Source organism: Typopeltis vanoorti, chromosome 9 (genome assembly GCF_054136105.1).
Source record: "Typopeltis vanoorti isolate ZY-2024b chromosome 9, IOZ_Tvanoo_1.0, whole genome shotgun sequence".
Lineage (NCBI taxonomy): Eukaryota > Metazoa > Arthropoda > Arachnida > Uropygi > Thelyphonidae > Typopeltis > Typopeltis vanoorti.
Genome location: NC_143557.1, coordinates 144,301,191 through 144,318,709, shown reverse-complemented (window position 1 = coordinate 144,318,709; position 17,519 = coordinate 144,301,191). Strand labels below are relative to the sequence as shown.

Below are 17,519 nucleotides of genomic sequence, written 5' to 3'. Positions count from 1 at the left end.
AGAAACGCTCCCTTTAGGACGTGTATATGGAAAGGGCACCAAGTAGTCTCGACCCTTATTGTGGTCTCATCAGCTGGAGGCAGTCTCGGAAAGACAGCAAGATTGAATTAACGTAGAAATTGTATACAAGTAGTGAAAAGGTGTGTCATCGTATTATTAAATACTCTCGGGATCGGAGGCAGTTATAATTATTTTCACTTCTGCATTAATTCAATCTCAGTATCTTTATGGGTCTGGCTCACACCTCAATAAAGTCGAAACCGATCTTGGTGGTGACTCTTCTTTAATGAATAGCATTATACACCTCAGAAAGAAAGTGCGTTTTTGCATTATGGGATAATAAAGCAAATGACGCCATTCGTGTGAAGTCAGCAGCTGTTATATGCAAGCAGCGCAGTCGTCGAGGTACTTTAGGCGCAAATTTTGTTTCCTTTCACTGGAGTAAATAATTAAACACGAACATAATTTCTTGTCAACCATGATTTGCTTTGTAACTGAGTGAAAAAAAAATCTATAATTATTTACTGAAATGTTTTAACATCATGAAAAATGATACGTAGAAGCGTTTCTATATCATTATGAGGTTGTTAGACAAAAGAGCACGGACGGAAATGCTAGCAAAATTCAGCTGGTAGCACTGTTGGTATTGTAATGTTGGCGAAGTGATGTTGATATATTCGGATGGTGGTCGGATCAAATCACGCGATCAACGTGCTTGGCCCGAAAATTATTTCGATTCGAGGGTGACTTTCCCACCACACTCAGCAGACGTTCAGAGAAGCATCTTACTTTCGACACGGGCTTTCTTTCTCTCTAACTAGCTGTCTTTTTCTTATATATATCCTTGTTTCTCTCTTTACCCTTATCTTAGTTTATTTTTATATTCAGAGCTCATCTTTCGAAAATGTAATTGAGTCCCCCCCCCGTTGTGTAAAGTGAAAATTAGATGACTTCTATGAGTGTTTGCGTGCATTTCTATTTTGTCTTCTACACAAACGTTGGTTTCTAATAGCAAAGAGAGCCAAGACGACAATATGGGGGAAAGAAGAGATGTTCAGTAACTAATAAAAAAACGATACGCGAATATGAATTTTGAACTCGGCTGGGTTCTCCGTGTAAAAGTTCATTTCGCCAAAGCCGTGGCTTCAAACAGCACGCGCAAGTCGCCCAAACAAAGGACCAACAATGTTTTCAAGTGCTTGTTCTCTCGTGCAGCGACTACTTTATCTCGTGTCACGAGATTATCCGACTAATTCATAATTGCTGACGCAGCAATGCAGGAACGTGGTGAAGTAGAACGCGCTGCCTCTCCGAGTGGACAACGGAAATGACTGAGGGATCCGGGTTAAAGGAGAAAGTGCTCGCTGCTAACTGAACGGCAACTTCACCAAACAGCACTCGATGCAGGAAATACAGAAATAGCAATGCAGGAAAGAAAGAAAGAAAAAATGGAGCAACTTTGTCTCTTTCACTCCGCTACGATCAGCCGGAGTTAGTTTTACTTTCCGTGAGTGTTGAGCGATTAATCACTGCTCGTGTCACAGAAGCACACCGACAGACTACACAACCCTCCTGTAAAGATCACCCCGAGGGTAGGGTACACCAATTCGTGTTCGTGCAGAAACCCCTCTACGATGTTTACACTCCAGCAGAACACACACACACACACACACACACAAACAGCAAGGAAACACAGCGTGATGCTATTCCCTCTCCTCCCTCCTCAAACGATCCCAAAGAGTAAGCCTTTGAGGTCGTTTGAAACAGCGCAAGAATGCAGTTCTGAGGTTTAAAAGTCAGAATTTTTTAATGTTTTGAAATAAACATAAAATCCGAATCGCGTATACTGCAATGCTAATTTCTGACGAACTTTAAAGAAACAAAAACGGAGATTTTTCTGAAAAATTTCACCTCCAAAGGCGATGACGCGTCGCAGATTAGTGCAATGAAATTCTGGGTGACATTGTTGCTTATTCCTGAAATCAGAAGTGTTGATAGTTTTGCTACATTAAAGCTGCCGTGATAATTTTCAGTTGTTTTCTTAGAAAATTCAACTAAAGTAAACCAAAGTTAAAATTAAAATCTTACTAGACGTCCAAAATCGCCAATTCTCTCCAAATAATTTACTCAGAATAGCGATGCTGTTATATTAAATCAGATAGACAGGAGAATACGATCCTTAGTCATCCTGAGTGTACACATTCAGCACGGCTAAGGATCGCTTTCCTACCAACAATTTGGGGTTACAATTCCACCGCTATTCATGTTTAGGAATGTGTTTAAGTAAGAGATGAATTTCGTTTCCTGGTGTCAGCTCTACTTTGAAATAGCTGGAAAAAGTATTATGTTTAGTGGGTCTCTCACCCACCCACCCACTAAACAAAAATGTATTATCGGTTTCTAACCCTTCGTGGACGGGATATGGTCATAAAAAATAATAACAAAAGGTGGCTCATTGCAAAACAAGCCGAAAAGGCTGGAATAGTGCAGAACTGTGTGGATTGAGAAAGTGGACTTAGGATTCACCTAAGCAACAGAGCCTTAGCCTTTTGTGGGGCGAGAAAGTCTGAATATATCGCACCCCTAGAAAAATACAGTCACGACTGAAAAATAGACTCTTTTCAGAAGCGAAGATAAACCAAATTTTAATTCAATTTTTCTGAATTGTGAGGACGCTCTTGTAATCACAATTATGGTATGATGAGGTTTGTAATGTTCCTTGAAGGAGGCCTCTGTGACTCTGTCAAGAATAGTCACTTAAGGATTCACTCAGAAGGATGATGTTTTGATTTGTACTCTTCTAGGGATGCGATTTATCAGAATGGGATATTTCTGGGTAACACACCAATCAAGAAAACAAAACAAACTTGCTAAGAATGTGTTCAGTTGGTGGGAATTTAAGCCAAGTTCGATTTTTCTACAAATTTTACCTACAAATATTTACATTCCAGTTCGAAATAAGTAGCCAATATCACGATGCAACAAGAAAAACAGAAATGATTAATTAGCTTAAAATAGAAATATAAAATTCAAGGTAAGATACAAAAAGAAATGAGCTAAAGAAAGCTTCGGATATTGCGACTCATAATGTAATCTCTCGTGGGAGAAATCGGAGAAAAACCGGAGACTCCGCTGAAGCTGAAAATCGAGTTCTTTATAACTACATTCGTCAGCGTCTCTAGAAATAAGCGAGACCGCGTCTAAAAATAAACGGTTTTGTCTGATATTTACGAATTTAAGGACACAAAACGCACGTCTTAAAAGAAAAGCTTTGTCTGATAGTTCAGCATACCCATATTCATGATGAAATCCGTGATTCAGGTCGTGACACTGAATTGAAAGTACTGCGCTGAATTCGGTTCGACATGATTCGAACACTTTTAAGTGAATACGGCCGTGGTGATTCGCTATAAAATTAAGCGTGCAGTGACTGATTTTTAGCGCAGAAATTACACGTTGCACGCTTGAGAAGAGACCCTTAAGCGTGTTCCTGTTCAGAAATATCATCCAGGGGGTGGGCTTGGCATGACGCGACAAGTGGGGACCTTTTTGAACATTCGAGGAACGTTAATAGGACTGACCTTTCTGCGGATGCCTCCATCAAAATGCTCCCCAGATCGCCAAGATTTCCTAACGCGATATGTTTAAATATGATTTTGGAAAGCGTTATAAGCTTAAATCGGAAAGTAAGGAGGGGAAATACAATAATACTGGCATTGGTTTCTTACAAAATTTAGATATGCTGCTAACGGATTCTCGCACGTCTCCCCAAATAGGCTGTCATATCGGCAATGAAAAATCCGAAACATCTCAATCGAATATATTTTAAAGTTTACTCCAATTAATTGCTTCCAAACACGGGTTTAAATACTTTTATATAATAGATGCAGCATACGAATATTCGTATTGTATTCGACACAGGGTTCAGACCGAAAGAGTCTCTCACAGTGTCTTACCTAATAGAGACATTCAGCGAGTCCTTGGCAGAACCCTCATAATTTATCGACATAAACGCTTCTATAGTTCATTGCGTTCGGTGAACTATACAGTATAATTCCATTCTCCATGCAAGCTGCAGATTTACTACGTCACCCTCCAAAGAGACACGGGGGGGGGACCTGCAGTGATTGACATCATCATATGCAGCAACGCTAACAATATTCCTTCGCAGAGTAATGGCAAAAAGCTCTAGAACTGATGTGGTCTGAAAAAAGAGTTTCTTTCTCATAGTCTCGTAAAAAGTAATATTTGCTGAAGAAAGGTAGGACGATGCTCGGGTTTTAACCCTCTCTCAAAACAAACAAATCGACTGATAAATCACATAAGTTCTCGACATACACTTACCCCAGTGTCCTTAGCTGCCTTGTTTCAGGAATAAGATTTAAGAGCACTCACTGGATCCAATATGACTACATTGCACAGAGCACAATCGCATAAAATTAACCAAAGCTTTTTTTATTTTTGCTAGGCAGAACAAGACAAGACAGTGCAAGCACATGACGCATTTTCGTTGTTGAAGCTTAAAGCACGTGTAGAAATCTGACAAGAATTTAGGCTATTATATATAAATTTCAACCTAAAATATGTGATAAATTTATGATATATTTTACAGTGAAATTTATATTTTCATCTACAATATACTATAATAAAAACTCACTACATTATAAAACTGTTTTCATTACATGGACCATTACACAGAAACGTCAATGTCCATTAAATGGTACATCAAACGGTCCAATTTCAATTCTGTGTTGAGAGTTTAGTTATACTGATCACCGAAATTCCTCTCATTAATGTCATAGCGGAAAACACCCTGAACAGTTTGGGAAAATCGAAAATGATACTAGGCCCCTTTCCTCTTCCCCCAAGATCAATCAAGAGGATCACAGATATGAGTCCCTTTTCTCAAATTTAATGACCATTTTAATCATCATGGAACCGTCCTTGATCATGCACGTCAGTCATTTTCTATTTTGTCGGATGTTAGACACTTGAATGTGCAGAAATGGCAGTTAATGCCCGACATTGTCAAGCCTAAACACCACAATGAAACTGCCAATAAAAGAGGAAGAAAGAAGCAAACAAACAGAGGAAGCTTCCTCACCTGAGATCGAGTGGTTCTTGATGGATGACGAAAAAGGGGCCGAGAACAGAGATATGAGATGGGTTGCATATTAAACGAAAGGGGAACCACAGAGAGAGAGAGAGGAGAGACACAGAGAGAGAGAAATGGACAAGAATAGCAGTAACAGAAGGAGGTGGTGAAATGCTAAGTTAGCCTTACAGGAGGATTGGAAAGAAAACTCTATCTTTTCGCATGTACAAATGTCAGCTAAACCCTTAAGCCAGCACGAACCTCTCAATCTGAGATGCACACCTCCTTCTCTCTTCATCTCCTTCATTAAGTTTTATTTTTTTAGCTCTATACGGAACCATCAAATCATTTTTCGTCTCCTAAAACCATCTTTATCTGCAAGAGCCGTAATGACAAAGCAGGGACTGGCTGCAGGTCAGAAGCCTCTGCTTCGAGGACAATATTTTAAATAATTACTGCTACGGAGGAGACAGCGGTTTTGGTTTCGAAAACCTGCATGTTACGGTGTGGATCTATGGGTAAGTAAAATAACAAGGAAGGGGTGTGTGTGTGCTACTGTCCTTAACGATCATTAAAACAGTCAGAGCAGCTTATAAACAGCAACTGGCCTTCTGTTTCCTCAGTACGTGGCTTGGCGCGCTGGCTTACCTATGACGTGTTCGTTAAGAGATGTCGCTTATTTTTATTTTAATAAAATGGACAAAACGAAACAGTAGAGGAATACCCGGGATCTGCAGACATTTAGCTGGGGGAAAAGGAGGCTGTGGTGCTACTCTCAATGATGCACCTTTCTTAAATTAAATTTCACTGTTTATATTTAGCCAACTGTATTAGGTTGAATAACTTTCTTTAACTGAACCAGATTCAACCCAGAAGTGGGGTTACAGCAGCTCGAATTTAATCTCAATATTTGTAATAAGAACGGTCAGCCAGTTTGTACGGTACGAACTTACAAACGTACCTAAGAATCAATGATGACTATGAAGTACGTTTCGCAATACTTTTTTTTCGATTGGTAAGAGCATGTGATTTGCTTGTCCTGACGGGGCTGATTCCACGGAAATTTGGTATTTGGACTCGAAAGACTGAGTCGTTTCAGTGTTTGCTTCTATTTCAGCATTAGCAGGGGCAAATTTGGCAATATAAATTAACAGAAAATAATTATAAATAAAAAAAAAATCTAACATTACACATTTGTAAATTGGCTGGATGAATTAAGTGAAAGCTTGCATTCAGGATGCTCTCGAAAATGGTTTCATTCAGTTATTATTATTATTATTATTATTATTATTATTATTATTATTATTATTATTATTATTATTATTATGTAGGCGCCTCCAGGGAGTGAGGATCTCATCGACTGGGGACCTTTGGGGAGATGTAATTCCTTCGTACCTCTCCTTAAGAACGTTTAACGAAGACGCACCCTTAATGTCCACTGGCAGCTTCTTCCATTCATTCACACACTAACCTGAGTTCCCTGTCCCCGCTTGCACGAGCAGCAAACCTTCTTCTATAATGTAAGAATCATTTAGTAGCCTGCATTTTTCTACCATTGCTCAATGTCTCCACCCTTCTTCTCCTTTCTATCTCATAAACTTTTGCTGTCTTATGTGGAGTTCCAGAAGACAGATTTGATTCTGATTGCCCAGCGCTGGATCTTTCAAAACTGCCTCCTCATCTCTGGCGAACATATCGGACACAGTAGTCCACATATGATCTTATGAAAGCCGTTGAAAAGTACGAGACTGTAATACTCAGTCAGAAAGGTATTCAGTCCAAAATGCATTTACTAATATCAGACTGACGGTCATTAACGTTTTTGTCCATGGAATCAGTCTGGTCAAGTCAGCCTGCAAAGAATTCTGTGTCAGAAAAGTCCCTCGCTCAACACAGCGTTGTCGAGTATATTGTAATATAACGAGTAATACGTTGTGTATAATAACTTCTTGGGTAGAATTCTGTCGACTGCCTTAGCAAAATGTAAAAGAATCATCGTGCATCTATCCCCCCCCCCTTATCCAACTCGGCTGACAATTTATTCTAAAACATGAGCAGATTGGTAAAACAAGACTTTAAGAAAACCATACTGTCCTCTGTAAAAGATTAAAGTATCATCACTTTTGGATGCGGTTTCTCATCAGACTCCCTTAATAACTATTCCAAAAGATAAAGACTAGTCTATAACTGGCTGCAGCAGCGCACTCAGGATTTAATCTTGGAGGGGGGGGGGGGGTCCGAGTTGAGTAGACGCTTTGAGAATACACACTACGCATCGCATACGACCTATGACTGAGCACCTGCAATGATCGTTAATCCATAAGTAGGATAGAAATAGAAGACACGACACAACATAAATAATAAAAAAAATAATAAGGAAAAGATTTTTTGGAAATTTTCTAGTGTTTTTTTTTCCTTTTTTCTTTGGGGAGAGCCAGGGCCCCTTCCCCCACTCTGGGTGCAGCACTGACTGGTTGCATGATTTCTAGCTCTGCCCTTATATAATGGAATAATCTTGTCATCTTTGCAATCTTTAGAAATCGTATTGAGATAAAGTTAAGCGATCAGACACGGATAATTCTCCAGCACCTTCCTCTAACACACCTGCCGAAGCTTAATCCAAACCACGTAAAGTGTTAGCATCACGCTCTTGCAAATATTTTTAACATCTCTACCTCATTCACTTCTATATTCCCCCCCCATCTATCTCAGCTTCCAGAGAACTTAATGGATGTGTCAAGAATGCATATCTTACCAAACTGATTACGTAATAACAGCTATTTTCAGTGCATTTCGGTTACTTCCGTGCCGTCTGTATTTACTAACGTCATCCTTAGAAAGTACAGTTTTTCCTTTCACGTGGATCTTTTTATTGAAAAACATTTGGCAAAGGACTTGGAAATGATTCTAATAATTCCACTCTGATGGAAAGAATTGAATTAACTTTAGCGTTTAGGATTTCTTTTATACTGCTTCAAGTTATCTAAATTTTGGTTTCAGCTTTTCTGCCAAACTTTGACTAAGCAAAATTCCATGCCTGCGATACTTATCAATAACAATTCAACGTGGGGATAATTTTATGAAATTGTTTCCTTGCCTGTTAAATTGATGACTAGATTTTTTCCCTTTGGCTAAAAACAATAAAAGACAACGCCACTCCTTTAGTATTTCGTCTATGAAAGGCTTGGTTAATTTTCTTGGTAAATGTCAACGGAATTAGCGTAATTAAAGGTGTCCAGTTTGCTTTTTAAGACCTCTGCTTTTTTTCTACCTCATGACTCATCGTCGTCACAATAAGAATATATTTGGTTTTATTTGTCTGCAGGCATGAATATATGTGTAATCAGAGAAAACACGAGATTGCTTTCAGAGTGAATAGGTGAATTTAAAGACGAGAATTCCCGTGTGAAGGTGAGTTTGGTAATTCCCCAAATTACACCCTCAGATAATATGCGGTGAAATGTTAACTCCCCATCATGCTCTGATATCCCAACTAAATATCGACCTCTACAGAGAAGGGGGGGGGTAGGGATTGACTGTATTGTGAGGGTGACAGCCAGGAAATGAACGATCTCTCATGTAATGCCGGCTTTGGTGACACACGGGGAACAATAACAGTCCAGGGCAGCTAACAGTATCGTTGCTCTGAAGTACTGTAAAGGATACGACAATTCTGACCCAAATCACTATAAAAGCATCGAAATTGAAACGCAACAGACTTTCAACATGTTGTGAATAAAACAAAATAAATAAATTTCGTTTAAAATTTTTTTATGCAGCACATTTGGGGGGGGCGTGCGATTGTTCTGTTTCAGCTGCATGATCGTTTTAATTTCTATTGGGAAACTTCCGAGTGTCTGCAGTTTCTTTCTCTGTTGACTTTAAACAGACAAATATCTCCGCCTTTCCCATTATTTAGCTGACTCACTCGTGCATACAAGCAATAAAGTCATTCTTCAGAATTTACTATTTTTGAACAAGAGAAGTCGGGATCGTTACCGTTTACATTCCGCCTTAGTAAAAACTTGAGTCTCAGCTACGAAACAAGAATGTATTTTTCCTCATCTTTGCCACCAACAGGAACCTTTCATGCTCTAAAATATCCACAGACACGTCTGGTGAAGTTTTTGAAGTCAAACGTATTTCTTGTGTGTGTGTGGGCTCATTCGGCAGTCTATCACGCTACCCAACAGCAGATAGTAAATAAATTTCGTAACCTTTCTATTTTTAAATACATTTTGCACTCGGCTTGCTGCGATTGTTTGTTTTTCTGTGAGCATCTAATGAACTTAGTTAACCGAAATTTAAGATTTTTCCTTGTCAAAAATACTCAATAAAATGACGGGTTACAGAATACCTGTGTTACAAAAATATTTGGTATTTTGTATTTGAGGGTGTACAAAATATTATTTAAATAAAAGATATGTTTAACTGATGGTCGTCTTTACTTTGAAAAAAACCTCTTGAAGCGGAGAAATTTCTAATTTTGGCACTTTCTATCGTCCTGGGGAAGGAAAAAATTGATTTCACCCCCAAGGGGATGTCCTAGTTGAAGATGAGATACAGCGGCGCCTTCGTGGTGCAGGTCCTGTCATCCGTTCTTTTGCTGGAAAAGGCTTGGATCAAGTATTGTCTCTGGAGTGAGGATATTCGTCCAGGATTAAAAGGGTTTTTCACTCGAGGTGAGTTTGTCATTCTCATACGAGAGAAGCAAGAATTTTTCTTCCGGATAGGCTGGACTATTAACCATGTTAGCAGATAAACCGCCCTGAGAAAATACACTGGCAAAACAGAATACGAGAGAGTGTATAAAGGTGTCGAATACAGAGTGCTAGCTGGAAATGGTCTAAGAGAAAGAACTGCTCTTAGATTTACTCGGAGGCCTGCCTAGACATCGATGCAAAGAGATGCATAAGTAGAATGTTATCCATAGATTAAAACAGTGGAAACTTAATCTATGGGCAGAAAAAATGGGAATGATGGGACAAATAATAAAATCTGAGATAAGATAGGAAATAGAAAATCAGCCGAAGGGCCGATCCAAGGTATTTGCTTCGGACCCAACCGGGCGCCACGTCTCAGCCAGGCCATTCACTGCAGGGTTGCTCCACCAGAAAGAGTTCTCACTACCTTCAAAAAGAAGAGCAGGGACACAATTACCCTGGTTCATTTGATGACTGACCAAATGAGCATGTAACTGATTTAAAACTGTTTAATTTTCGCGACAGTCCCTTATTCTGGACTATTCTATCTCTAAATGTGTGGACAGGGTTAGAGCGAACACCGAATTGCCTGAACATGTGATAAAATACTCGGATATATTCGGTTTCGTCAGAACTATCAATTAATCCACGAAACACATTTTGCAATTCGAGTACTTTTTCGTCTTGTCTTCATTCTGCATGTCGCGCACAGTGACATTCCCCATGACATCCCCGAACTTACGTGAACTACATTAAAACAAGAATGAAGAGTACAATGAATTCATGAAACGAATGCCAAAGACGTTCAGAGAAAAGAAATTCTTTACTTTACGACCATTTATGTAAAGCAGAAATTCTGTTTGCCTAAAACAGACTGATCTACTTTGCGAAGTCCTTGAAGCAACCAAACATTTCCGAACCCACCCTCTTTAACTGAAATGAAAGGGAATAAACACACTTTCCATCGTGCTCATTTCTGAACGATCAGCTCCCTTTTTATTACTAAGCATTTCACTTGATGCAGGAGTAAGAACTGACCAGGACCTCCTCTTTCCTTTGGGACAGGAGGAGAGGACAATTTCTCTTATTTACAAAACATAAGATTAACTTGGGCAGTATTCCTGACTAAATGCGCCGTTCTTGTATTGTATCCCACCCTGTATACGCGTTTATATTTTAGCAAGTAACATTTGCACTAAACTCTTCGTCAAAATCCAGAGTTGTTCATATTAGTTGATGCGAATACTTGCAATCGATGTAGTATTTCGTCCATTGAAGAATGTGAGAACCATTTGAGGCATTTCTCTCACCTGCATGTTAATGCTGTCTCTAAAAATCTAAACATTACACCTATCGCATGTCTTCTTGTCTTTTTTTTTTTGACATTACTGGTTTGATTGCAGGATAAACCTTAAGTTCCATCCATGCTGGATGGTGGGTCGGTGGATAAGAGTTACTTCAGTTTTGATCCTCGGAGTTAGTCTCAGACAGGTCTTGGCTTTAATCACCGAATATTCTAATTTTTCTAACCTCAAGTAATATAAACTTGAAGTACAAGTCGGTTAACTCACGTTTAGCAGTTCCCACATTGAAGTCTTATCTGGTGCTGCATCAGCTCTCTCATCGCCATTGGTTACGTAATCTCTCGTTTGTCTTGGATAACAAGATTAATTCATTTATTTCATATTTCGCTTCTTTTTTTTTATTTTGAAAATTTTCGTGTTGGAGGAACTTCCAGAGTAATTTTTTATCTCCCCCAACACGACCTTCATGAATAGATGAGCACGAGCAACGATAGCTGAGGCTCGACTGTCTTTAAGTCTGTCAATTGCGTTTTCTGTCTGGATCTCATGAAGGATGAAAACTCAGATTCAGAAAAAAAAAAGACTTCGCACTAAAAAGGTTACTTTCGTTTGATAATCCCTCACAGTTCTTTCAGCAGCTTTCGTAACTGTTTAGCCTGGTTAGCAGAGTGGATAGCGCGTCTACTCTCCAACCAATGGGTTCTCGGTTCGAATCGGTTCGAATCCCACCATAGCCACTAATGTTAGCAAATGTGGCAGATGAATTTCTTCGTATGAGACGTCTCTGCTTACGGAAGTGGCTAGAAAAAAGTTCCATCTTCAGAGCAAGAGTTTTGGATTATCTCTTAGATAATCTACCTGCTGGGAAAGAAAGTACTCTTTTCCATTTAAAAAACGTTCATTTGCTATCCGCCGGCAGTTACAGCGATGGGGAAGACAGCGGGTGTTAATACAGATGTCAGCAGGTTGATGAAGAGCATATGACCTGACATGTACTAATAGAGAGGTCACTGCCATTACTCCATACTGACGTACGTCGTAAAATACTAACAGTTCATGGCGATGTGCTGCAACCCAAAGTTTCTCGTTCGGTTGTCCCATCAATGCAAGTAGTGAATCAACCCAATTATTACAAGAGAAGTGCGCAACAGTCGCGAACCAAACGAGAAAATCGCGCCTTCCCCTCTATTCTGACACGCGACAGCGATTACTCCACGTTTTTAGGAAACAATCCCAATTTCGTTTTCTTTATTGTATCGTTCCCATCCATGAAAGATTGTAACCTATCGCATATTTAGTACCTTCACTGGGTACTTATAATAAATGCCTGAGGACATTCACAATCAATCTTACTCACGATAGGATTTGAACCTGTTGGTTGCAGTTCAATAATTTTAAACTGCTTCGATATTTTGTGGTACGGAGGAAGTGCTGCCGATGTTTTTGTGAGCAGTATCTCTGTGTAAGGTATGTCTGTGTAAGCACGGATATAATGTGCAACTCTCTCTCTCTCTCCAAAAAATAGGATGCGCTATTTCAGCGACGTCTTCCTTCTAAGCACCGACTCACTGCAATGCATATTTTTTAGCACCTGATGATCAGCTAATACAATACGCACAGTGCACTGTTGTTCGAGTGCGTATTTGACATTGTTCTGTGTACCATCGATTCAGAATGGTATGTTTCGCATAGTGCAATAGATTGATAGTGCATAGATTTTCATTCGCATAGATTGATAGTGCAAAGAAGACGGACTTGGGACAACACCTCCTAAGTTCCGATTTTTCTTGCGGTAGTTAGGCGGTGTTGTCACGCGCAGATGCCACTGAGGTCCTCATTTTAGAGTTTGACAAAATTATAATTGTTATCGCAGTAAAACTCCGTGCGTAAAATCAGCTTTTCTCTTTACCTGACAGTAAAGGAATTTTTCAACTAAACCGTACGTTTAGTCAGGAGGGAAATGGAAAGTTCAGAATGAAAGAACTAAAATGAGGAAATAAAAATGAGTACCAGATAAGGAGGGAATCAGAAAACCCTTAGGAGTTGCATCAATCTTAGAAAGATTTTCTCTTTCTACAGGGTGGATGCTTACTTACACATCCTCAAATTCCTTACCATTTGAAATCAATGTGAAATCAATGTGTGGGAATGTCTTCTTTCGGTAGGACATTAACTGGTGTGACACCACCGCACTGCTTGAAAGAATAGTTTGTGGTTGGTCACAAAAGCGCTAAAATTAACACCCGAATATCATGTCGTGTATGCAGGTCAGGTCAGGGTTAAGGAAACTGCTTTTAAGAAGGCAACCCCGACACACACCCGCACCTAATCTCTTTTTCTTTCTTTTAGATTATTGTGTAAGTATATCGTGTAAGAAAAGCTTATCCTTGATGATGTCTTGTTCTGATTAGCCACCAACGTTCTGTTCGTCAAGTTAGCTTTTAACAGAAAGCAGCATCAGCGATTATTTCAACATCTCGCAGCTTTCAGAATATGTAAAGCCGCCTTTCTCCTCATCATCGCTTTGTTGAATCCAAATGTTTCTGCCTACGCTTCCTCCTTCCTTTCGTCAAAGAGACCGATCCTGTGGATTAAGGGAAATTCCAGCAGCCGATTTCATTTCGCTATTTTTCAATGTTCTGCAAAGACACGGAAGTCTTTTTACTGAACCACATCGAAGATAAAATCCCTTAATTTCGATTGTACACCCTCCTGTTAACCCTTAAATTTTTTCATTACAAAAGGCAGCAAAATCTTTGTTGTCATCACATCGAAACTGGGAAGGAGAGATTGCCTATAAAGTAACACGTTTGTTTGCAGTCATTTTCTAGGCATTTCGAAGCTCAGAATATCCCACCTAAAAGAACTGCAAGTTAAATGGTGAGAGTTCAAGGCGCGTATGATGCTACTGGGTATTGAGATCAAACGAGCATTCCCCAAAACGGATAAATAAAAACACACAGTTTATCTCAACAGCTTTCCACACTTCTCTGAAGGGAGCTTTGCCCAGGAGGGGAAGAATTTCACAGAACATTCACTGAAACCTTTATGACAAGAAGGGAGACCCACGTCAGATTGCATGCGACTTCAAAATTGAAAACAAGGATAACCCTTTTAAGAGTAAACTCCAGAAGACAAGAGATAACTATTAAGAGGCACCTCCTTTAAGAGCATTTTTTGTTTACTTCATGATTCTCTTTGGAAGCAACCGAGAACATCTTTCCACTCTAAGAGCCAACATTCTCCCAACACTCCTCTCCACTCAACTACTTAAGCTTGCTTTAAGCAGAGGAACATTCCTCCTGTAGACCCTAATTTGGTTATTAAACCAAAAATATTTTCACAGACACACACATACACAGACAGACGGACGGACGGACAGAAAAATCACCTGTTCAAATGCTGCGGTGGCTCCTCATAGGTAGAACTCCGGAGAGCTGGGGTTGCTCACTGCTCCGCTGGACACGCTGGACAGGGATCCCTGAGAGCAGTCCCTCCCTCGTAGGACCTCCAACTGCTGCTTGTAAAAGTCCCTTTCTTGACATGCTCGCTCGAGTTCTTGTCTCAGACGATTCATCTCCCCCTGCAGGATGCGGTTCCTTCCCTCCAGCTCGTGCCGTTGAGCCAGTCGTTTAGTGCGGCAGTTCTGGGCGTAGCCTCGGTTTTTCAGGGTTCGTCTCTTCTGCTTCAGTCGGACGACATCCTCGCGAGGGTAGCCGTGGAGTCTCTTATTCAGTTCGCGCACGGTTAGAGTGACCAGCTGGTCGTCGTTCAGCAAGTCCCTCATGGAATGATGATGTCCTCCGCCGTGCACATTTCCGCTGATCGAGCCTCCGCCGATACCGTTGCCGCTCATTACAACACTGGAGCCGGTGTTCCCCATCGGATTCATGTGACCCCCCGAAGGTCCCTTTTGCGACAGGGGTCCGGGGGTCGGAGGCATCATTTGCACTTCGGGATATTCCTTCCTGATGAGCCAGCCTTCCATTTCGCTCCCGCACTGCGGCCGAAGGTCAAGTGGTTCCTGGGTCGTGATTCCGTTGACTCCGCTGTACCGAAGCCCTTGGGTGAACCACATCATGCTATCGTCCATCAAATTTGGGGTCTTCGACTCCATGGAAGCAGGAGGCATGATTGGGCTGGCCAGATTTGTGACCGGAACAGCTGCGAAAGCCGGAGAGGGCGGCAGACTGTGACACATCGTGTTTCCAGGCGGCGTGTCGGGAGGAGTGCCTGGTGTAGTTGCGGCCAGGGCGACGGGCTTGCGGTGACAGGGCATGAGGCTGCCCGACGAAGGCAGGGGATGCACGTGAGAATGCATGTGCAGGTGCTCCACCCCGGAGTTCTGCACCACGTGCATGCCATGAGAAGTGCCGCAGTTCAACGCTCCGTACTTGGCTCGATGCATTTCCTGCTTCACCACCTCCTCCAGGTGCTCCAGGTCGAAGTCGTGCACGTAGTCCTCGGTCATCGGCTCTTGCTCCATCCTGCCGCCGTCCATAGTCGGGAAACTGTGAGTGGTCGCCACTGTTGCAGTTTAGAGCATCAGAAATCTCGCAGTGGAGAAAAAACAGAGTCGGACAGTCTCACATCTCTTCGTTCTCACTGCGAAAGTGCAGATAAGAGCGCGTGCACATGAGCGCAGCACTGACACGACGAGAAGCGTCCGACTTGGGAACGGGGCACGCAGCAAACTTCTTGTTTTCTTTCGCTGTTCGCTTCCAGTGAGCTTTGTTCACTGATAGAGGGCGCTACTGAACGTTCGCTGCGCTCCGAAGAAGTGCGGGAACGTTGGCAAAACTTGCTTCGGTGACGCCGATCATTGCGACGAGGGGAGCCCCCGTGTCAACTACGTCCGGGTCGAAGACAACATACGGCGTCAGCAGTTGTGGAGCCCGAGCTTTCCAACATCCCTGTCGCCGCTTCCACTACGATATTTATGAAGGTGGTGACGAACGGTGACGTCACGAGAGTCGATGGCTGGACCCGGATGGCATCGCCGAGTCTGCCAATACCTTTCGGCAGCCAAGTCGAAGAAGGGTATCCTGGTGACGTCATGCGGAGGAAGAAGCCGCGAGGGGCGAACACTTTTGCACGGTTTCCGACGCTCCTTGAGAGAAAAGTTGCAGAAACAACGTGCGACAGTGACGAGTGATCCGTGCCAGGCTTCGGAAGAGGAGGAGAGAGCGTAGCGCCCTCTACAGCCAGGTAGGGAAGTTCGTTTAGTCCTGAATGGGATGCTCTCAAATTACCGCTTTTGCTCACATGAAGAAGAATTAATAATCGGTTTCAAATCCGACAGGTAAACCCATAGGGCTTCCCCCAGCATCCGCATCGGGGTGATTACCAAATTAGGAATCTCTTTCAACACCATCCCACTTACTAATTGTTGTGTGGCTGCTTCTTCCTCTCCTCGTTCAATGGACCGAGGTTTACACACCTCAAGGATTCGCAAATGCTCCTGACCACATGTTGGAGAAACATCTTCAAGAGTTCACAAAAGGGCTTCAGACAGAGCGTGGGAGTGAAAAACAGAGATAAAAAAGACGCCTTTGCTAATTTGCTGTGAGCTTATTATTATTATTATTATTATTATTATTATTATTATTATTATTATTATTATTATTATTATTATTATTATTATTATGCCACGAAGCACTGTTGGGTTTTCAACCTCTTATCTTTGCTATTTATATTACCGGCCATGGTGGACGAAATAGTGAGACCAAATTGCACTTCTTATCCATGTTATTCAACGGACGTCGTGGTCGGTAGAGTGTTACAGGATAACTAAAATCATTCTTATATTAAAAAAAAACTGTCACACTAGCTTATTTCTGCGCTTTTGTGTTGATCCTTCTTTGCTATGTTAGCCTATCATACAAAGGCTAACGGCGATTGGGCTGTTTGTATTAAGCAGCTGTTAGAGTCTTCTCATCGGGGGAGGGCGGGGTTGCGACTTAGCCTGAACACTGAAGCCTAATGGAGGAATTCATCACATTGAAGACAGACCAACACTTAGCCTATTGTATTAAGTCCTATTAGGAAAGTTTGGTGCAACGATTTGATTGTCTGTATACTTAAACAGTCATCGCTTCTACTGATCGAATTTATGGAATTTGATATTCCGGACGATAATTTAAATTTCAATTTCAGCTTCAATAGATCAAAGGGTACGAAGACACACTGCTGCCGAGGACTGTCGGGAAGAACCGTGAATGAAGCGGAGTGAGACGAAGTGCAAGTACAAGTCAACGCTCCCACAGCAGAGCCACAAGGGAGAACGGAGAGCAGAACTATCACTAATCAAAAAGATTGGGCAAATCTACTATAACTTTTAGCATGCAAATACAGTTACTGTGGAAATGAATAACGTTACTGAAATAATATCACTTCCCTAAACTAATGACTATTAAT

General features: G+C 41.3%; 1 protein-coding gene across 1 annotated transcript in view; it reads right to left on the bottom strand.

Moving 5' to 3' along the window:
- The window catches only part of LOC150103651 (uncharacterized), a 55,760-nt gene extending 39,585 nt beyond the window's left edge, over positions 1-16,175 (bottom strand). Inside the window, exon 1 of the mRNA XM_090397726.1 lies at positions 14,494-16,175. Within this exon, the coding sequence (XP_090253852.1) occupies positions 14,518-15,603 (1,086 nt within the window). The 5' untranslated portion in view covers positions 15,604-16,175 and the 3' untranslated portion in view covers positions 14,494-14,517. The remainder of the gene's footprint in view (positions 1-14,493) is intronic.
- Positions 16,176-17,519: the final 1,344 nt, after the last annotated feature.